Consider the following 21,825-nt stretch of genomic DNA (forward strand, 5'->3'; position numbering starts at 1 on the left):
CAGTTTTTAAATATTAGATATTTTCTTTAATTTTTAAATATTTTTAAGCCATTTAATTGATATGGCATAATTAAATTGATATAACATGATTTACTAGGACTAAAAAGTGCATATGACACGCTTAAGTGGCATTCAATAAGCATTCTGGCATTGGACATAGAAGAAAGAGCTTGTACTCACCCATTGGTTTAAATAGTCTATGAATTTTGAAACAATAATACAACATCCTTGCTTCTTTGAATATTTTATAGGGATAATATACATATTAATTCTCTTTCATTTTGTTTTTCCTCTTTGTATAATTTTTTTTCTTTACATATTTGATTTCAAAAAATATTTTGTAACTCAATTTTGGTTCAAATAGAAGTTCTCAATATTTTCTCTTTTTATATGTATAGATAAATTTTTTTTTTTTTAAAGTGCACAAATGAAATGAACATAAACAACTATTAAATTGATTACTTATGTGTTTATGGTTAAGTTTATGTTTAATTTTTTTAAAATAATTATTCAATTCCTTTTTTCCCCATCAAATAAAAAAAATGAAATGGCTTCCAAATTCATCTACTGTAGGACGAAATAAACTAATAATATGCAAATTATATAAATAAAAAAATACCCACAAGCTTTACAATACCCAAATTTTAAGGGAGGGGAGATTGATATGCATATGAGAGAGAGAGACAAAAAACAAAAGAAATAGGGGGAAGAGAGATCTTACCTCAAATCAGAAGATGACTTTATACAAAGGAAAATAAAGATGGTTCTGAATATATATAAACAGAAGAAAAACAAAAAGAAAAGAATAGAGGGAAAGTAAGAAACATAAAAATCTCCATCCCACCCTGATGGAAAGAAGAGTCCCACTAGATGAAAATAAAAAATTCAATACGTTTAGATTGGATTTGGAGTTAGGAGAAATTATTGTATACTCCCGGAGTACCATAAATGCGTACTCCCTCCTCTCACATGTATGGTGGGTCCCACTAATTAAATTCATGGTGGGACCCACCATTTATGTGAGAGGGGGGAGTACGCATTTATGGTACTCTGAGAGTACCTAATAATTTTCCTGGAGTTAGTATTTGTGGGTCACAAATTTTGGCATTAAATTTCATAGGAAAATAGAGAATTTTCCTCTTTAATTAATTATTGTGTCAACCATGGAGTTGCTAAATTCAGTCCCCAAAATTCCTACTCTTCACCAAATGCTAGCTCCAAATCCCTCACCCAAACACACGGAGGAATATTTCTCGAATGTGTTATTTTGGTTATAGTAGTAATAATATGTAAATTAATAACCCACAGCTAAATTGATTTTGAATAAATTTGTTTAATCGGTAACCATGAAGTCACCTACGGCCCCTACTAGTGAAATTTTTAGGAATATATTTTCATATTGGCATAACTTACTTTCCTTTATTAGGAGAAACTAGATTTGTACTCCCCTTCCTTATCGTCAAATAACTTGCTTTTCTCGATTTTTGTATTTTTTTTTTATAATAAAATGTATGGTGGGTATTTAATTTTGATGGAATACTTTGATATGTATAAATCTATATATTGTTGTCGGTATTTGATTGTGATGAGTTATATCAATTGGTTTTAGCTTACTTTTAGTACTTTTTTAACTAAACATCTCTTTTTGTTTTAATAAAAGATTGTCACATCACCCACTGTCTAAAACTTTGGTGGAGATTAAAACCCACTACACATCATCGTTCTATCTTCAGGAGAAACTAACCAACTTTGCAGTTGAAAAAGTATTAGAGGTAAGTCAAACCTTTATCACTTTAAGAGATAGGAGGCTCCGGACCCTGCATAATAATGATATGATCAACAGATAAATTACACTAATCTCACTAAAGGTTTTCAGTAATTACATTTACATCTCCTCTAGTTTGGCATAAAACACTCACCTCCCCTAAAATGTAAATTATTTACATTGACCTCCCTATAAAAAAGCTTTAATTTTTAAAATTTTTTTTTTCTATTTTACCATCCAATTAAACTATTATTCATATATACCCCCTCTAATAGAAAATTTAATATTTATGAAAGCCATTTTTTTTCTTTCCTTTTTTTAGGGGATTTTAAAGCATTTTTTTAATCATCCATATCAGGTTAGTGTAAATGGTTTACATTATGGAAGAGATGAGTGTCTTATTCTAAACTAGAAAACAGGTGGATGTAATAAAAATCCTCAGGAGAGGATTGTGCAATTTTCTCTATGATCATCACTAAAAGTAAATAATTGTAACAATAAAATATGAATAACTCATTTGACTAAGAGTAGCTAAATTAAACGAACCATAATAGAAAATCTAGGCACATTACCTAGCACCTGTAAAGTGATAAACCACTTAACTTATCCAAAAAGTTACTCATCTAAAAGCATCACATCTAATTACCACGCAATCTACACTATGCAAAAGGCGTTAGTACTTACTAATTTAGTCTTAATTGAATAAGTTTGAAAGTTAGAGGACTTGATTTTAATTGAACAAAAAGTGAAGATAGAGACATGAATTGAATTTTACTCAAGAGCGTGCTTTGAAATTTAAGCATTCAATTCTTGTTTTAAATCCTAAACCATAGGATTTGGAAAAAAAAATAATGAAATAAAATCCACTAAATCTAAGGAATATACGATTAGAAATTGCTCCCTTTCTATTTCCCTTATAAGAATTCATCTCACTCTTTCCGCATGCTCCCTAAAAAAAAAAAGGTAATGTTATTGTCATAATAATATTTACAACATTTGAGTTGTCAAGTTTTTATTACTTCTCATTTGAATCCACTACTCACATCATTTTATTATTTACCATTAAGAACTTGTTACCCTAACAATTGAAAATATTTTGTAAAAGTGTTGTTTCTCAAAGTTATTGTAAAAAAGAAAAAGAAAAAAAAAAAAGAGAGTAGTATACTAGTATTTATGAACTATCTATATGAATCTGGTCTTATTTCACCCCAAATGTAAATTTATGTACAGTTTCTTGAAACTTCATCTTTCTTAATACAAATTTACTTTTTTTTTTTTTAAATAAAATAAATCAATGAAAATAAACAAATCTAAATCTAGGACTTGATCAATGATCATCCAAAGACACTCTTAATCGGCCTTTTTTTGCCAAATATTCAATTTTTGGAAAATATATTATTGACAAGCATCCGCTTGAAGTTATTTAGTTAAGTAGAACCTTTTGGAATTTAAGTATGATAAACTTGAGATCCAAGTGAAAATCAAGTTTAGCAAACTCTAGTTCCAAGCAAATATTGCTCATATGGATTTTTTGATGTGGTATTTTAAATAAAAAAAATTTCACACAAAACTCAAGTTTTGTTTATCAAACACATAATTTAAAATAGAGTCATATTAATGAGTGTCCTTAAAAAATAAAGTAAAAATAATTTTTAAAAAGTTTTGATACTACTTTCATTGAGAAATATTAAAAAGTATAAAACAAGTCAATTGCTTTTTTCCCATAAAAAATTTCTAAAAATATCTCCTAAATTTATGCTCTTAGAGCATTTGTTAACATTTCCCTTTAAAGAAATTACAAGTGGTTTGGTCGAAATTTAAGTTGTCTACTTGTTATTTGAAATTTGACACTTTCACCTAAAGTTAGCTAAGTTAAATTTCTGTAACCCACCTTTGTTAAAAACAAGGCTAAATAGGTAATTTTACTCCACTTTTATGTCTCTCTCCTTCAAAAACACAAAATATATCAAAATACAAGAAAAAAATAAGATCAAAAGCTGGTTGGTAAAAATTTTTATTCAATGTCTTAGCATTTCAAACTTGCTTTTACATTCATTGCTTCAAAAGCACAAAATTCCTAAAATAGAAACTTCCAAATCAACCTTAGACCCAAGCACACCTAATGTCTTTGCCCTTGCTCAAAAGGAATGTGTGGATTCTTTCTTTTCACAGAATTCTTTTATTGGCTATGAAAATCTGCATAAACTTGGAATTTCCCAGCCCGTTCAAGTCTTGCAGATATCCTGAATGTCCTTTAGTCTCTTTGTTTGTTCACCTCTCAATGATTGAGATGTTGGATTGATTCTTTTTTTGTATTACTTGCATCATTTGGACCCTAGGACGCTTTTAAAATTATTTCCCTCAGTCCATCTGTTCAACTGGCTCTCAGGTCTTACAAAGCACTCATTTTTGTGGTCTTATGTATTTAGCAATGGCTTTGTCAAGGCTGTGTATGATTGAATGGAGAAAGAGATGGAACACTTTAGTGTTTCAGGGTCTTCTGGTATTATACTGTCTGATGATTCACAATTTGTAAACGCAGCTAAAGTTGGACATGACTTAAGAAGGTCAATTGAGTTATATGACACTGGTTGTGAATTATCTTTTCTTGCTTCATCCACTTCCAGTCCATCTTGCCCAACTTGTTTGATTTTTGCATACACAAATCAACAAGAGCTGAGACATCATTTGATTGTCAAGGCTGGCAGCAAAATGTTAGATGTACAAAAGATTTTACTAAAACGTTTTGTTCCCTTGTTTTGATGATAACAAATTTAACTAAATGTATCTCCAAGTAAGTTTTAAAATATGTATTTGGTTGTTTGTTTAAGGCATTTTGTTCAAAGGAGAAAATTCTTCTTCAAACCAGTTTGGAGGAAAGTTCCTTTAACTCATTGCATTTTTTTGATGAACAAAAAATTTTATTCACAAGACAAACAGAACTACAAAGAGGAAACAAGAGCCTCTTCCTTAATAATAAGCTCAAAACAGGAAGGACCGAAACCTACATCGAAAGAACCAAAAACATTATTCACAAATGACCACTTTAACTCATTACATGACAACTTGAAAGATTATTTATATATACTTTTCCTCACGTGACCTACTTAAAAGTCATGTGACCTGTTTTAATAAATCATTTCTTTTAATACAAGTGGATGGTCATGGTCTTATGGATTGAGGAAATTCCTTCAATACCTGGTTTAAACGAAAACTTTGTCTCACTCTATTGACATTATATCCCGATTCCTTCAAACTTAGCATAAATGCCAACTCCAAATCCTTCATCCAAACACAGAGGAATATTTCTTGAATGTGTTATTTTGGCTATAGTAGTAATAATATGTAAATTGTAATAACCCATAACTAAATTGATTTTGAATAACTTTGTTTAATTGGCAACCAAGGAGTCACCTACGGCCCCTACGAGTGAAATTTTTAGGAAATGTATTTTCGTAGTGGCATAACTTACTTTCCTTTATTAGGAGAAACAAGATTTGTACTCTCCTTCCTTATTGTTTGATAGCTTGTTTTCCTCGATTGTTGTATTTTTTTTTTTTTTTTTAATGTATGATGGGTATTTAATTTCGATGGAATATTTTGAGATATATATATATATATATATATATATATGGAGTATTTTGTTGTCATATTTGATTGTGATGGATTATATTACTTTAAGTGATAAAGGGCTTCAGACCCTGCATAATTATGATATGATTAATAGATAAATTACACTAATCTTGGGATTTTCAATTATTACATTTATCTCTCCTCTAGTTTGTCATAAAACACTCATATCCCCTAAAATGTAAAGTATTTACATTGACCTCCCTTGATGATTAAAAAAAAAGTTTTAATTTTACCTCCTCTAACAGAAAATTCAGTATTTATGAAAGCCTCTTTTTTTAGAGGGATTTTAAAAGCATTTTTTTAATCATCCATGTCAGGTTAGTGTAAATGGTTTACATTTTAGGAGAGATAAGTGTCTTATTCCAAATTAGAAGAGAGGTGGGTGTAATAACAAATCCTTAGAAGAGGTTAGTGCAATTTTCCCTATGATCATCACTAAAAGTAAATAATTGTAAAAATAAAATATGAATAATTCATATTCGACCAAGAGTAGCTAAATAAAATAAACCATATATAGAAAATATAGGCATATTACCTTGCACCTAAAAAGTAATATACCATTTAACCTATCAAAAAATTAAGTTACTAATCTAAAAGCATCACATCTAATTACCACGCAATCTACTTTATGCAAAAAGTGTTAGTAGTTAGTAATTTAGCCTTAATTTAATAAATTTGAAAGTTAGAGGACTTCGTTCTTTTTTATTAGAGGACTTAATTCTAATTGAACAAAAGTCAAAATAGAGACATGAAATTAAATTTTACTCAAGAGGGTGCAATTTGTAACTTAGCATTAAAATTTTATTTTAAATCTGAAAACAAAGGATTTGAAAAAGATATGTTCAAATTAAAATCCACTAAATTTAAGGAATACATGATAAGAAATTGCTCCCTTTCTATAGCCCTCATAAGAATTCATCTCACTATTTCCGCACGCTCCCTACAAAAAGAGAAATGTTACCGTTGTAATAATTTTCACAACATTTGAGTTGTCAGTTTTTTAGTAGTTCTCAATTTATTTATTTTTTTTTATTTTTTTTTATTTTTATTTTTTTTGAGAAACAAGACTTTGATTATTATTAAGAAACAGGTAAGTTTGCCTAATAAACATCAACACAATGAAATTAAACATCCTCCATCTAAACAGAAAAACATGTGACATGACGTCCATGTCTAGCAAGGTTCTGAGCTACATTGTTACCGTCTCTACCAACATGTTGAAACTTAACCCAATTTGCACAAGCTTGGGCCTCCCTAATTAGCAAGCCAAAATGGGGTGACTGATCCGTTAAGGCTCTCATAACAGTGTCAGGGTCGCCTTCGAAGATAATCCTGTCATAACCCAGTTCTAGAGCAAGTTCAATGGCTCGAGTGGCTGCCAGAGCCTCCATCTCCACAACTAAAATAGAAAGCTGAACATTCTATGTTAAAGATACCATAAACAAACCTCGGCTGTGACGAATTATCACACCTATACCTGCTCTACCATCATCCTGAAAAATTGCCGCATCGATATTAGCTTTGTACCAGTCTAGCGATGGTGGTAACCACCTTACATGTGGTCTGACCGAAGGTGCTGCTACTGTTTTCTTTGGCTATGCAAACCGGTACTTCATCAGAGCTTCCAAAGCTTTTTGTGCTATAAGGTTTAAGGGAAAACCAGGTGGGGATGTTCGTCCTTTGTTTCTTCAGTACCAGATCATCAAAATTTGAACAGCAAATAGCTCAACGTTGCAACCTAACTCAAAGACATGGAGGAGCAGTTGAGGGAAGTCTTGGAAGGTCATTTGTTCTCTCAAACTCCATTGAGGGTCTTCAGCCCATACCTGTGCAAGGTTCGGACATGACCATAATGAATGAAGAACATCTTCATTATGCTGTAAACAAAGAGAGCAGCTAGGGTCATCCACCACACAGCGGCGCAGCAGGTTGGTTATTGTTGGGATGGAATTTTTGCAAGCTGTCCAAAGAAAATTCCTAATTTTGTGAGTATGCATACTATGAATTTTCCTTGAAACCCATACCACCTTCGGATTTTAGTTCACACAGATCCTCCCATTTGATCCAATGAATTTTCTTACAATCTCCTCTTTGTCCCCACCAAAAACAATGAATAAGCTTTTCAATTTCATGACAGAGGCCAAGTGGGAGCTTGAAGCAACACATTGTATATGTTGGAATAGCTTGGAACACTACCTTAATCAACACTTTTCTCTCTGCTTGTGATAGTAGGCTTTCTTCCCACCCCTGAAGCTTCCTCCAAACCCTTTCTTTGATGTAATCAAAACTCGCCTTTTTGTGTTTTCCCACAAGTGATGGCAAACCCAAATATTTATCGTAGTGCAAAATTTCAGGAACCCCTAAAGCTTCCTTGATTTCTATGCTCATGGCAGTAGTGGTGGATTTACTAAAAAAGATGGATGTTTTGCCTCGATTTATTTGCTACCCCAACATACTTTCGCAGGAGGCTAGGATATCCAGCACCTTTTGCATTCATTTCTATTGGACCTGCAAAATAATAGGCTATCATCTGCAAAAAGCAGATGGGTTAGTTTTGGGCTTCTTCTACTCAAAGCAAAGCCGTGTATGAAGCCCTCATTTGCTGCCTTCAAAATAAGATTGTTAAGGCCTTCCGTGCATAACAAAAATAGAAAGGGAGATAGGGGATCGCCTTGGCGAATTCCCCTTGTAGGATTAATCAAACCCTTTGTTTCACCATTCACCAACACCGAGTATGAAACTATTTTGACACAAACCATCATGAGGGCAATCCATCTTTCATTAAACCCCAATTTTCTCATTACTTTCTCCAAAAAACACCACTCCACTCTATCATATGCCTTACTAATGTCTAATTTTATCGTCATATAACTTGATTCCTTAGATTTGTGAGTATGCATACCATGTAGTGTTTCAGAAGCAACAAGAATATTATCTGAAATCAAGCAGTTTTTTGTGAAGGCACTTTGGTGTTTAGTTATGATTGAGGGTAGGATTTTTTTTTAACCTATTTGTAAGGACTTTTGAAAAAATTTTATGAAGGACATTACAAAAGCTAATAGGACGATAATTAGAGACAGTAATGAGATTTTTAATTTTTGGGATTAAAGTTATGAATGCATGGTCTAGGGGATGGGGTAAGGTGACATAATTTAAATATGACAAGATAGTTTTTGTGACATCATCACCTACAAGACCCCAATAATTTTGATAGAAGAGAGAGGTCATACCGTCGAGGCCAGGAGCTTTTAATGGGGCCATTTGTTTCAATGCTACTTCTAGTAGTTCTCATTTGAATCCACTACTCACATTTTTTTTTTTTTTATTTACCATTAAGAACTTGTCACCTTGACAAGTATAAAATATTTTGTAAAAGTGTTGTATCTCTAAAGTTATTGTAAAAAGAAAAAGAAAAAAAAGAGAGTAGTATTTATGAACTCTCTAATGAATCTTATCTTATTTCACCCCATATATAAATTTATTTACAATTTTTTTGAAACCTCGTCTTTCTTAATACAAATTTACTTATTTTTAAATAAAATAAATCAATGGAAATAAACAAATCTAAATCTAGGACTTGATTAATGATCATCCAAAGACATTCTTAATAAGCCTTTCTTTTTTTGCCAAGTACTTTTTTTTTTTTTAAGATATATTATTAAGATACATTTGCTTGAAGTTATTTAATTATGTAGACCATTTTGAAACTCGAGTTTACTAAACTTGAGATCCAAGTGAAAATCGAGTTTAGCAAACTTCAATTCTAAGCATATAACATTTACGTGGATATTCTAATGTAGTATTTTAAAATAAAATATTCCACACGAAACTCAAGTTTAGTCCATCAAACACTTAATTTAAAATAAGGTCATATTAATGAGTGCCCTTAAGGTATTTAGTAATAAATAATTTCAAAAAAATTTTGATACGAATTTCATTGAAAATATTAAAAAGTATCAAAAAAGTCAATTTTTTCCCCCATAAAAAATGTTTAAAGATATCTCTTAAATCAATATTCTTAAAGTATCCGTTAACTTTTCCCTTTGAAATAAAAACCTAAGTCTCTCCTCTCTTTGCAATTTTTCAAGTGAAACTCCCTAGAATTTTTTTTTTTTTTTTCCAAGTAGAACTTGAGCTTGCTAACTAAATAACTTCAAATAAAAATAAAAAAAAAAAAAAAAAATAAAAAAACTCATAATCTAAATAAATCAAACTAGGAATTTATTTATTTTTACCTTATTCCCTTGTTTTTCTTTTGAGTTTTGACGCCGACTCAAACATTTACGACGAGTCCAATGCGATATAGGAAAAGGTTTCTCAGAGTCCGAGCCCAACACGACAAAGATTGATGATATAAATACCTCACTACCTTCGCTCTTTTTCTCACACCTTCAATCTCTCTCTCTCTCTCTCTTTCTTTTTGTGTTTGTGTGAAAACGATTGACAATATGTCTTCGGTGAAGAAGGTGACGCTGAAGAGCTCAGATGGCGAGATTTTCGAGGTGGAAGAGACTGTGGCGATGGAGTCACAGACGATAAAGAGCTTGATCGAAGATGACTGTGCTGACAATGCAATCCCATTGCCTAACGTAACAAGCCGCATACTCTCACTCGTCATCCAGTACTGCAAGGAGCACACGTCCTCCTCTGACTCTAACTCTTCCAAGTCCAATGAGGAGCTCAAGGCCTGGGATACTCAGTTCATCAATGTCGACCAGAACGTCCTCTTTGATCTCATTATGGTATGTACGCAAAACCAAACCTTTTTCTTTCTTTCTTTCTTTCTTTTCAAGAAAGACCCTTTTGGCCATTCGCTCTGCTTTCACTTTTTATGTTACTGTATTTCATTGATTGTTTTTCTTTTAGGTTGCCATGATTTTTTTTTTTTTTTTTTTTGGGTTGGGTTTTCTTTTTTCTTTCACTTTTGATGTTAGTCTCTTTTATTGATTTTGTGTGTTTTATTTTGGGTTTGCTATGCAATCTTTGCTATTTTAAAAAAAAAAAGATTGTGTTTTTTTTTGGGGGGGATGGGTTTGTTTGGATGCTGAGAAAACAAGGGGGTGACGACTGAAGAGGAAAAACTGTTTTCTTTGATTAGTATTTTGTGGGGTTATGCATAGAACGTGAAAATTTTGGAAAAATAAAAGTTTATAATGAGCTGAGAAGAAAAAAGATAGGGAATTTTAGCCCATTGAGTTAGAGAGAGATTTTTTGTTGGATGCTATTGATCTCTGCCCCTGCAATTTTGCTATATGTTAAAGTTGTGTTCTTGTAATATTTCATGTAATTATTGGTTGGTGGGTCCTGTTGTTAAGGATTTTGGTGAGTTATGCTTTTTTTTATGAATTGTTTGTTTGGTTGTGGAGAATCTGTCTCTTTTATTTATTTTCTTTCAGGGGCAGAGAAAATTTTAGAATATATCGATTAATGTGGGGTTGCTATTTAGGTGCTACTGAGACAGCATGATTGGTTTTATTTTGGTTTTAATTGATGAATTTAAAATAAACATTTAGAGGTTGAAGCTCTGTAATGTATTTTATCTAGTCGGATGTCATTTAATTACAAAAGATTGCTTGCTACAACGGGTAACAACTGTTGTTCAAGAATGATACCAATTCTCTTTGCTTTTAGTTTTATTTTGTTTGGTTATTTTTTGGGTGTTGAACACATTTAGTTTCTCATGTGTTGCCTTTTCTCTTGATGGTTGACAAATTGTATTTAGAACCTTGAAGCTTAACTGATTACACTCATTGCTAGTTGCTATTTAGTCATGAATATATGTGGTGTCAAGAATTAATTTTTTGTATATTATATGTTGTGTTGTGTTACGATTTGTGCTTTAGTATCTTTTTGTTCTTGTTGTGTAATGCCCTTTGTAGGAAGTATATTGACTGGTTTCATGTATTTTCACTCTTATTATCATACATTATCATTATCTTCTCTAATTTTGTACTCATTTTCTTAATTGGATTTGTGTTCCCTTTGTTCCAATTTCAGGCGGCCAACTATTTGAACATTAAGGGGCTATTGGATTTAACTAGCCAGACTGTGGCAGACATGATAAAGGGAAAGACTCCAGAACAGATTCGTGCGATATTCAATATTGTGAATGATTTCACTCCAGAAGAAGAAGAGGAGGTTCGAAGGGAGAATGCGTGGGCATTTGAGTGAAAGAAATAGAGTAGTTTCCCTTCTTTTCTATATATATTTTAGGTTTTTTTTTTTTTTTTTTTTTTTTGAGAAACCTATATTTTAGGAATGTTGATCTAGTGATAGGGTTCGGCTTTTGTTTTGTCTCAAGCAGTAATAATAGGTTTTGACGAAGGAAGTTTATGTTGTTATGATTTTAATTAACCTTAAATACGTAGCTTAATTTACTTTGTGGTCAAAATGTGTTAAGATTACTTATCATAACAATATAGGTTTTTGTGTTTGCTATTTTCATGGTCTTCTTGCTTTCCTATTAGCACATAGCTTGAAATTGTACTTGGCTGATCAGATGGTGTGTATCTGCCAATTAAGTTATGCTTCTAAATATATGCTTAAGAGCTCATTTTGATGTCATCTTCTATTATTTGGCTTGCATAGCAAGATCTTATATTTGTCATATGTATTATGCTGATATAAGTAAAATGAAATTTAATTTTGGGTGAGATATAATTTTGTGTGATAGTGTGGATGTGTCTTTTTTACTTGTGAGCTTATGCCCCATGCCACATAGCTTGGGTGAGGCCATGTGTGATAATATTGATGGGTCACCGCTTTGTAAGTTGATTGATGGAAATTTTATAAGTGTTTCTTTTCCAATTGTGAATTATCTTTTCTTGCTTAATCCACTTCGAGTCCATCTTGCCCAACTTGTTTGATTTTTGCATACACAAACCAACCTGAGCTGAGACATCATTTGATTGTCAAGGCTGGCAGCAAAATGTTAGATGTACAGAAGATTTTATTAAAACGTTTTTTCCCCTATTTTGATGATAACAAATTTAACTAAATCTGTCTACAAGTAAGTTTTAAAATATGTATTTGGTTGTTTGTTTAAGGCATTTTTTTTCAAGACAAAATTCTTCTCCAAACCAGTTTGGAAGAAAGTTCATCTAACCCATTACATGGCAACTTGAAAGATTATTAAACTTTGTTGTTTGTTAAATTTGATATCAACTTTTCAAGAGATACATGATGCTAATGATTAAGTGTGATTTATTCACTCTTTTGACATTATTTCCTGATTCCTTCAAACTTGACATAGATGATCAAACAAAACTTTCTTACGGAATTTGATGCCCAATTTGAGCTCATTGTGATTCAAAATCTAATTCACTTACATTTATTATTGTTGATTGTAAGTTCCTTATCAACTAATTGGAGTATTATCTGACTAGCCATGCCTATCTAGAAGGAAATCATTGTGCCAATTTCTTAAGACTTGAATTCTTTTGTTTTGTATGCTATACTTCCCCTTATTTTGTTGTAGGTCAACAAGAGGCCAATGCATAAGAGGTGTTTGTTATCTTAGAATATTATCTACTTGACTTTCCCATATGTTCATTTTGTGTGAGCTATCTTATTATTCAACAAACTACAGGGGTTTTAGAATATAGATCCCATACCATTGGGATGGTCTTCCCCAATTTTAATGTTCATCTAATAATCTTGTCTAGATTTTACCTCTATGCAGAAAAATAAATTGAGGTTTAAATCCTCCTCAAATAAACTCTTGTTTAGTTGTTTTCTACTTTTTAGAAGGATCAGGGTTGTTAATTGTTGCAAATCATCTTCGTCTCTGAATCAGTTGTAAGAAAGCTGGAAAATTTGCTGTCAGCTTCCCGACCCCAGTACATGAAATATCTTGATAGTGCTGCGTGCTGCTAGGCCTACGCTGTACGTAACACTAGTGCTTTGAGCTTTGTCACTTATTCACAAGAAAAAAAAAAAAAAATTTAAAAAATCAAATGACATTGTTTTGATGGTACAACATATGTAACACTCAAAACGACATTGGTTTGAACACTGAAGAAGTCAAAAGCCATGTCTTTGTAGTCCGCTCATGTAAATAACATATTTGTCGCCAACCGTTTGTGATTGTAATCAAGAAGGAAAAGGAAAAAACATGTGTGGAGATAAGGACTTCTTATCTCACATTCATGGACATAAACAATATGAACATAGTTATCTAGAAAAGGTCTATAGACACAAAAAATTTCATAAAAAGTCATGGCAACAACCATTCTAGTAATAATTGTAATGCTCAAAAAGAATTACTAATATTTGAGTTGCTAATGTAATTAAACCATTTAACTGAAAGTGATAACCCATTTAATCTTATCCAAATTGTAATTTTCAATACTTAACTCAATACCTACTACAACTAATTCTAATAAGGAAACTAAGCCCAACAGAATCATTGACAACCTACATGCATGAGATTGTTTCTCTCTGTCTCCATAATCCAAAGTTTCTCTTCAAATTTGTTCATAATCTTTTTTTTTTTTTTTTTTGAAGTGTTGGCCGATGAAGTTTTCACAATAAGCTGATTATCAAAAAAAGGTTTTCACAATAAGCTTTGCAGCAAGTTTAGCATTATGTTCCTTTAATAACATGTGGAAAATTTTGTTAGGGTCATACAGCTAGGCTTTGTGTCGATATCACAAGGAAAGTAAACCTTTTTGTGAAGAGAAGAAAGCTCAGGTTTATATTCATGGATCCACGGTTGACATATTAGAGTATGTAGGACTATTAATAACCTAAAATAACACATCTTAGATAATTAACTGGGCTAAAGGTGACACTGAGGGTGACAATTCCCAACATTTCTTTTCTCATGTTTGGGCATTGACGTATTGACTATTGCGTAGTTAGCATAGAATCTTCTCTACCTAGGCCTAAGCAACTTGTAGCACACAATTGTCAAATATTAAGAGTGCTTCGGTAATCGACCAAGACCATTGGAACCCTCTCACTTCTAGCGTCTATGGTAATATTGAGGGCTTCAGTTTGTTGGTGCCTCTTGTGAGGGAGATTATTTTCAAAGAAAATAAAAGAAAAAAATGTTTTTGGTTGAAATTTTATTTTACTTTTTAGAAAAAATATGTATATACTTTGGGATGATGCAATGCATTTAGAGCAAATATTTTCATTTCAGGGGGTCAAGCTATAAGCACCAAGTGTTACCTCTAGGGAAAGCTATCTTTCCGGAGTAATGATTATCACACAGTACATCATCCATATACACTATATCTTACACATTATAAATGTGGACATCTCACATTCAATTGTAGACGTAGCGTGTAAGGAGTGTACATTAGCTAGCGTTTGAGAAAATTTATTGATCTTTTAGAACAAGTGTGATTACTTTTAGGCATTTTAGAAGTTAGTTAGATGTGCTCAATTGATTTAGATATATAGAAATTGGCTTAGCATAATATTTTAGCATGTGATAAATTCATTTACACATGTGCTTAAGAAATACTTAGTTATGCTGATCATATAACTAACTCTTTGTAGTATAAAACTATAAATAGCTATTCTATGACCTTTTAAAGAAAGTTATTGATAATTGAATGAGAATTTAGCATTCGTGAGTAGTGTTTGAAGTGAAGAATATCTCTCAAAAACAACAATGTCGTTGGTACGTTTGAGGTGGAAGGGAGCATGGCAATGGAGTTGCAGACAATAAAGGACATGATCGAAGACAACTACACCAACAGTGTGATCCCATTGCACAATGTCACAAGTGACATTCTTGAACTTGTCATCGAGGACTGCAAGAAGCATGTGGAGGCTGCTGAGTCCGAGTCTGAACCTTCTTGTTCTTTGGCTTCCAAGCTCATCGACAATCCACTCAAGGCCTGGGATGTCAAGTTCATCAAGGTCCACCAAGAAACACTCTTCAACCTAATTCTGGTATTTACAACTCTATTCCCTTTTTCCCTTTCATTCTGCTCTCACTTTTTTTCCCATTGTTTTCTTTTACTATTCATACAGTTCTTTCTCTTCTTTTCTTTTTTTCTTTCTTCTTCTTCCTTTTTCTGGGTGAGAAAGATTGTGAGTTTGAGTATTTGAGTCTGGGTTATGTTTTGGTTAAAATGTTTTTGTTTTAATTGATTGATCAAATAAAACATTAGAGATTAAATTCTGTCATTTATATTTTACCTAGTTAGATGTCATTTTAATTGCAAAGGATTAACAATTGCAGTTTGATAGTGATACTGGTTCTCATTTCTTTTAGTTTTAATTTGTATAGTTATTTGTTGGGCATTGAAATAATTTAGTTTCATCATGATAAAAGATGTTATTCTTTTCTCTTGATGGTTGATGAATTATACTTAGAACCATGAAGTTTAACTGATTAGAGTCACGAATAATTGCTATGTAGTCATGCATCTGTTTATAAAAATAAAATGTAGTTATGCATCAATGTGGTAAAGCAATGTCTGATATCTGGTTTTAGGGGATCATAAATCAGAGGTTCTTGTAGTTCATATGCTATGTTGTATGTGAATTGTGGGTTAAGCTTTAGTATCTCTTTTGTGTTTCTGGTGTGCATGCCCTTTGAAGGATGTAGTGCTTACTGGTTTCATTTACTTTCACTCTTCTATGTAACACTACCATTATCTTTTTAATTTAGTATAGACTGTCTTACTTGGTGGATGGGTGAACTATTTTTCAAATTTTTCAGGCGGCCAACTATCTGGATATCTAGGGGCTGTTGGATTTGACCTGCCAAGCAGTGGCAGATATGATGGAGGGAAACACTATAGATCAGATACATAAGATTTTCCACATTGAGAATGATTTCACTCAAGAATAAGAAGATGAAGTTTTGAAGCAGAACCGGTGGGCATTTGAAAATAAGGAATGTTTTTATTTTCTTTGCTAAGAAATAGGAACGTCGATGCAATGATTGGATTCAGCGTTTGGTATTATTAGGTATCATGAGGGACGAGTTCATGTGATTTGCTTTTAACCAATCTTAGGTTTAGCTTTGTGCTCAAAACATGGGTCTGGTATGTGCTATTTGCATGGTGTTTTTGCTTGCATATAAGCACACAGCTTAAGAATAGTATTGGTACCATTTCAAAAGTGGTGATGCCTATTCACGCCTAAAAGCTCAAAATTTTGAAGACCTCTCTTATTGCATGTTTATTAAACTGATGTGATTATGATTACTTATATTTAAGCAAGACTTTATTTAGTGTGATAATGTGGATGTGACTTCTTTGCCAATGCCACATACCTTATTTGGTGAGGCATAAGTTAATTAGTACAACAATGTTGATGGGTGTAATTATTTGGAAGTTAAGAATGAAAATTTTATGTTTGATACTTTTTCAATTGTTAATTGGGATCAATTCATGTTTCATCCACTCTTGCCCAACTCAGTTACCTCTTACACTCAAAATCAAGCTGTTTTGAGCTTTTTCCACTGCATTTTGTTGACCAAATCCAACTAATTCTTTGAGGGCCAAATTGTGTGGTGGTGGAATAGATTCACTATGGGGTTGTGATTGATTTGCTCAAGCTAAAATGTTACAAGGTTATATAGCTAATGGGGGAAGCTATTAGTCAGATTACATACACACATATAAAAACTATACTATCACAAATTTAAAGCAGTGAAGATATGAAAAGTAATGTGAAAAGAAAAAGCTAATAGAGTATATGTAAATATATTTGGAGAAATTATTAGGCTTAAATCAAATTGGCACAATTGTACTTCATAAACTAAGCACAATTGTACTGCATAAATTGGCGGTTAAAATAAAGCAAAATTAACAAATGGACTTTCAGCATGTCATTAAGCCCAGCAATGAAATATACTTACTGCATGGCAAAATGGCAAGATAAACACTAAGAGTAATCATGGCAACAGCAGTAGTAGTAAAAATTGCAACACTAAAAGATGAATTACTCATATTGACCAAAAGTAAGCTAAAGTCAATAAACCATATGTAGAAAATCTAGGCACATTACCTAAAACTGAAAAGTATTTAACCATTTAACCTATCCAAAAAGTTACTCCATAACCTAAGGAACCACACCTAATTAGTAATTACTACTGCTAATAAAAAGCTAAGTGCATAAAGGAATTACTGACAATCAAAATTACGCAGAAGGCTTTTGTAAAGCTCGTTGGATGCCATAGCTGTGAAAAGCTTGGCATTGAGATCGTTTTTCTCTGCCTCCAAGACTCTGCATTTTTCTTCAAACTCATGCACAAGTTTTTGGAAGTATTCAGCCGATGAAGTTTCCACAATAAGCTTTGCAGCAAGCATAGCATTCTTGTCCATTAACTTGTTGCAAATTTCTTCAGACTCAAGCAAATGAGCTTTGTAACTCTCAGTGGATTCATTTATTACGTGAAAATTTTCATTACTAGCATATGAAAGCTTCAAATAGGCTTGGTACCAATAAGTTTTAGCTGCATCGAGTTCATTTTTCTCTTCCTCCCATTTGCGGCGTTGCCCGTCAAATTCATTTGCAATGCCTTGGTACTTCTCCAGTGACTTAGTTGCCTCATCAAGCTTTGCGGTGATCATGTTTTTCTCTTCCTTCCACTTGAGTTGTTCATCATGTTTAAAAGCTGTATTTGTAGCATTAAACTTTTTCAATAAATCATTGTAATCTTTATTCAAATTTAAGTAGCAATGAGAAATTTGTTCTCTAGAAATCCTTGTAGCATTAAGCTCTTCAATGAGATTGTTTTTCTGTCCCTCCCACTTGAGGCTATCTTCTTCATAAGCATGAACCTTTGCAGCAAGTGTGTTATTGTCATGTTCCAATTGCTTAAGCTGTTTTATCAATGCATGGTGAGGTTGGTTATGTTCAAATCCTTCATCTTTCAACTTCCTCTTGAAGATTAGCTTCTTCCAATTGTATTCTTTTTTGTCCAACAAATCCCCACATTCTTGTTGCCAGTCATTGCTAATGCTACAGTCACTTGGGTCATCAGCTTCCCACGATTCTTCACATATATCATCATCCTCCCACGATTGTTCAACCATTTTAAAATCCAAAGCAGTCTTTGACCACAAAAAATCTTCTTCCCATTTATTATTTGCTTTATCTTCTGCAGCAGCTTCTTGGTCACCTTGTGGAGGCTCATCCTTGTTGGTAGTTTGCCCTTCCAATGGCCCCTTGACCTTCTCACCTTCCTGCTCAACAGACAGTAATTATTTTTGAATTATTTTTGAAACAAATCGATTTGCCAAAAGTTATCTATACTAAATGGAAAATGCTAAAACTACTTCCGCTTTTACTAGAAAAACTTACAAACTAATGTGAAAATGATTATTATTGGTACTAATAACAGCTTAATAATATGTAGTAAAATTTGTACTAGAGTCCATTTAGGAACAATTTATTTAACTGTAACTGAAAACTTTTTGCTGAAAGTACTATAGATAAAGGTAAAGATTAACTAAAATAGTATAGTAAAACCTATGAATAGTACCAAAAAGTGCAGTGAGATCTATAAATAGTAGCAAAAATAAGCTAGTAAAATAAGCTGACTTTAAACTCACTTCCCAAACACAACCCAAGAAAAGATACTTTAGAGCTTAAACCACGAACACGTGCACACACACATATAGGCATGCACAAATACATACATACATACATAACTATATATGAATTTTCATACACTTGAAACGAATTAAGAGCACTCACCTTTGAGTTAGAGCTAAAAACTCTAAAAGCATGACTGACTATTTTCTGCTTCTGTGTCAATCTTGAGTCGCTTGACCAGTATATAAAGCAAACCAATTGAGTTAAAATATAGAGACCATAAGCCACTACCCCTAAGAATAATGATCCACAAATGTAACAGATTCCCAGAAAGGCTATGCTGACTTCGTCAGCTCTATAGACCACATTTCGATGCTCCTGATCATGATAAAAATCAAATGCAAGTCTCAGATTCAAATCTTTTTCAAAATTGAACAGAAAAACTTGAAAATCAACCAAATGTTTTATTCTCACTCTAAATCTTAAATATAAATACTCACAATTGGGAAGTGAAGTAAGAAAAGGGCATATGCAAAAAAGAAGGAGATAGTTGAGTGCCAGTTGAAATAGCCGGGGGCTATCACGGGAATGGAAGCTACAGCCACACGAAACACTAACTTCAATGTTCTTAACATGAATTCATGAAATTCTGCATCGAATAATTCCATTCCACTGCTGTCATTATTATCATCATCCTTATTTTCTCTGTGTGGATCATTCTCCATCTTAGCTTTCTCTTCAATCAATTTTTCTCCCTTGCTAGTTTCCTGCTAACAAAACATATATCACATGTAACAATGAGTTGATTCAATCAAATTCTTTATAGTTATCATAAGCAAGAAAACAGAAATATGAATCCAACAACACTGCTGAAACATTGAGCTGCCAAGTATATATGCACAGATCCATAATTAGTTATTTCATTGAAAAAAAAACAATTTAAAGTGGTAAAGTGCATTTGTAAATTACATAGAAATCGAATTTACTACAAAAAGTTTTCAAACTGACATAAAAATGAATTTGATTGTTGGCATGTTAAAATTATAATAAATTGGTGTCATTATTACAACCCTCTCAATCCAGAAAATAATTTTCCCACTTACTACATGTAGATATAGAGTATCTTCATCTTCCTTAACTCTGTTGCTGCCATTGTTCTGATCATCAGGTTTCAGTAATTCTTCATACTCCACATCACTTTTGTTTTCTGGCTCTTCCAACTCCTCACCCTTGTTAGTTTCCTCATTCTGCACAGCAAAACATAACTCATACATAACAACAAATTGATTCATTAAAATTCTATGGATTAGTCACAAGAAAGATAACACACAACATTACTTGTCTTGTCCCTGCCTAAGCAAAAAAACAAACTAAGATTTTAAACTTTCAAGCCAAATTATATGCACAATTGAGTTGATTGTCTGTTTCATATTCTCATATGGTGACATTTTGTTGTAACAATATAATATATTAGATAATAATATGTTCAATTTGTAAGAGTAAGTAACATTAACACTTTAAAAGAGCTTTTGCAAGAAACTCATAACATGTTAGACACCACAAACTCTCTCATGGTAAAAATCAATTATATGCCCTCTATTACATAGTTGAGCCACATGGATCATTCATTTCATGATTTTTAAAGCTCGACTTTTTAGGATCCAACATTTATTATATACTATATGATGAGGAATTTTACTACTTAACTTATCACACTACTCGCACTTTTAAATACTCCTACACTGCAGTAACAAAAACAAAAAATATTGGAATGCATGACACATGTACAAGGGCCTAATGTACTCTTATAGTCTAATATCAAACTTTTCAAAACATGGTTCTCAAACAAATTTACAGAAAATACTGAATTTGACAAAGCTTACACACACTAGCAGTCATGTAAGTAAAAATGATCAAGAGAGTAGACTCACTGTAGGGTTATTATTAGAGCTTCCACATAAACTCCAACAAGAAGAGCCAAAATCCTTGAAATCCATGAAGATCATCATGTAGGTGTAAACAGCATTGGTAAAAACAAAGAGACCAACTCCTATACACCTTTCCCAGTAACCATACCTTTGCCAGTGAGAATTGGTAGAAACTGAAACTAAAAAGAATGCAAGACGCTCAATCCAAAAAGGGTATTCACACATCTGCATACAGAAATAAATCTTCATTAAAAAGATATGCAAATAAATCAAACCCGAAATATACATATATTAGATTCAAGTTACACCTAATGTAACTCTTTGCAATATTATATAGATCCATAAGTTTTAATTAAACAAGTAGTTTGAAAAGTCAATTATATTGCTTTGATATACTCTCCATAATTACAAATATTACAAATATAAAGCCGATCGGAGATCTATAACAATTTCATAATATTATAGTATTCCCAAAATATTAATCTAATAAAAAGTTACGAAGTTACACCAACTATAATATAATGTGTGTAACTTTTGACACATGCAAACTCTAAAGCATACAAGTACTCACAACAAATGGGAAAAGAGAAGCAACATGGTCATCCAAGGTGATGCAGCACACGGTAAAGTAAACCAAATTGGCAATAAGGACACATAAGAGAGCCAAATCCTTAGCTTCGGGAATGAGCAGTGCAACAAGGAGTGCAAAACGCTCAAAGAAGAAGAGTGTTTTTTCAACAACACCAAGTGATTTTCCATGGTCTGCCATTGTTGCTTGCACATCAGGGTTCGAAGCCTTGGACTTTGAAGTTTGAACTATAATATATACACACATATATATATATATATATATAAATAGGCTATATAGCTAAGAATCCAAGCGAGGATATAGTACGTTTGACTTTGTTTAGTATCCCTTTTTCCACAAGAGTTTTTGTCACTTCACAATTGCTCTACAGGGTGGAGCCTAATTTGTAGTAATTGATTGTT

General features: G+C 32.4%; 3 protein-coding genes across 4 annotated transcripts; 2 read left to right on the plus strand and 1 right to left on the minus strand.

Annotated features, from left to right (window-relative positions):
* Positions 1-9,658: 9,658 nt before the first annotated feature.
* LOC115968830 (SKP1-like protein 1B) lies at positions 9,659-11,836 on the plus strand. The gene is made up of 2 exons (XM_031088343.1): positions 9,659-10,140; positions 11,396-11,836. The coding sequence occupies exons 1-2, from the start codon at positions 9,847-9,849 to the stop codon at positions 11,567-11,569; spliced, it is 468 nt and encodes a 155-aa protein (XP_030944203.1). The 5' UTR covers positions 9,659-9,846; the 3' UTR covers positions 11,570-11,836.
* Positions 11,837-15,052: 3,216 nt separating this feature from the next.
* LOC115967085 (SKP1-like protein 1B) lies at positions 15,053-16,174 on the plus strand. Its single transcript, XM_031086169.1, has 2 exons — positions 15,053-15,304; positions 16,034-16,174. Exons 1-2 carry the CDS (start codon positions 15,053-15,055, stop codon positions 16,172-16,174), a joined length of 393 nt encoding a protein of 130 aa, XP_030942029.1.
* A 1,143-nt stretch (positions 16,175-17,317) lies between these two features.
* LOC115969182 lies at positions 17,318-21,627 on the minus strand. 2 transcript variants are annotated; one of them, XM_031088773.1, is made up of 6 exons: positions 21,407-21,627; positions 20,839-21,060; positions 20,011-20,154; positions 19,408-19,674; positions 19,070-19,285; positions 17,318-18,555 (listed from the first exon to the last, which is right to left on the minus strand). In XM_031088773.1, exons 1-6 carry the CDS (start codon positions 21,602-21,604, stop codon positions 17,491-17,493), a joined length of 2,112 nt encoding a protein of 703 aa, XP_030944633.1. In that variant the 5' UTR covers positions 21,605-21,627; the 3' UTR covers positions 17,318-17,490. The 2 variants fall into 2 exon arrangements, with proteins under 2 accessions (XP_030944633.1, XP_030944632.1); XM_031088772.1 differs by having other exon boundaries at positions 19,408-19,677.
* Positions 21,628-21,825: the final 198 nt, after the last annotated feature.

The sequence above is a fragment of the Quercus lobata genome, chromosome 11, assembly GCF_001633185.2.
Source record: "Quercus lobata isolate SW786 chromosome 11, ValleyOak3.0 Primary Assembly, whole genome shotgun sequence".
NCBI lineage: Eukaryota > Viridiplantae > Streptophyta > Magnoliopsida > Fagales > Fagaceae > Quercus > Quercus lobata.

Excerpts from the sequence above, each read along its gene's own strand:
- LOC115969182 (XM_031088772.1), bottom strand. The coding sequence starts at position 21,604 with ATGGCAGACCATGGAAAATCACTTGGTGTTGTTGAAAAAACACTCTTC. Across the intron at positions 19,678-20,010 it reads ATACTCTATATCTACATGTA|CAGGAAACTAGCAAGGGAGA; the intron begins GTAAGTGGGAAA and ends ATGTTTTGTTAG. Across the intron at positions 19,286-19,407 it reads TCTTACTTCACTTCCCAATT|GAGCATCGAAATGTGGTCTA; the intron begins GTGAGTATTTAT and ends TATCATGATCAG.
- LOC115967085 (XM_031086169.1), top strand. The coding sequence starts at position 15,053 with ATGGCAATGGAGTTGCAGACAATAAAGGACATGATCGAAGACAACTAC. Across the intron at positions 15,305-16,033 it reads CACTCTTCAACCTAATTCTG|ACTGTCTTACTTGGTGGATG; the intron begins GTATTTACAACT and ends AATTTAGTATAG.
- LOC115968830 (XM_031088343.1), top strand. The coding sequence starts at position 9,847 with ATGTCTTCGGTGAAGAAGGTGACGCTGAAGAGCTCAGATGGCGAGATT. Across the intron at positions 10,141-11,395 it reads TCCTCTTTGATCTCATTATG|GCGGCCAACTATTTGAACAT; the intron begins GTATGTACGCAA and ends TTCCAATTTCAG.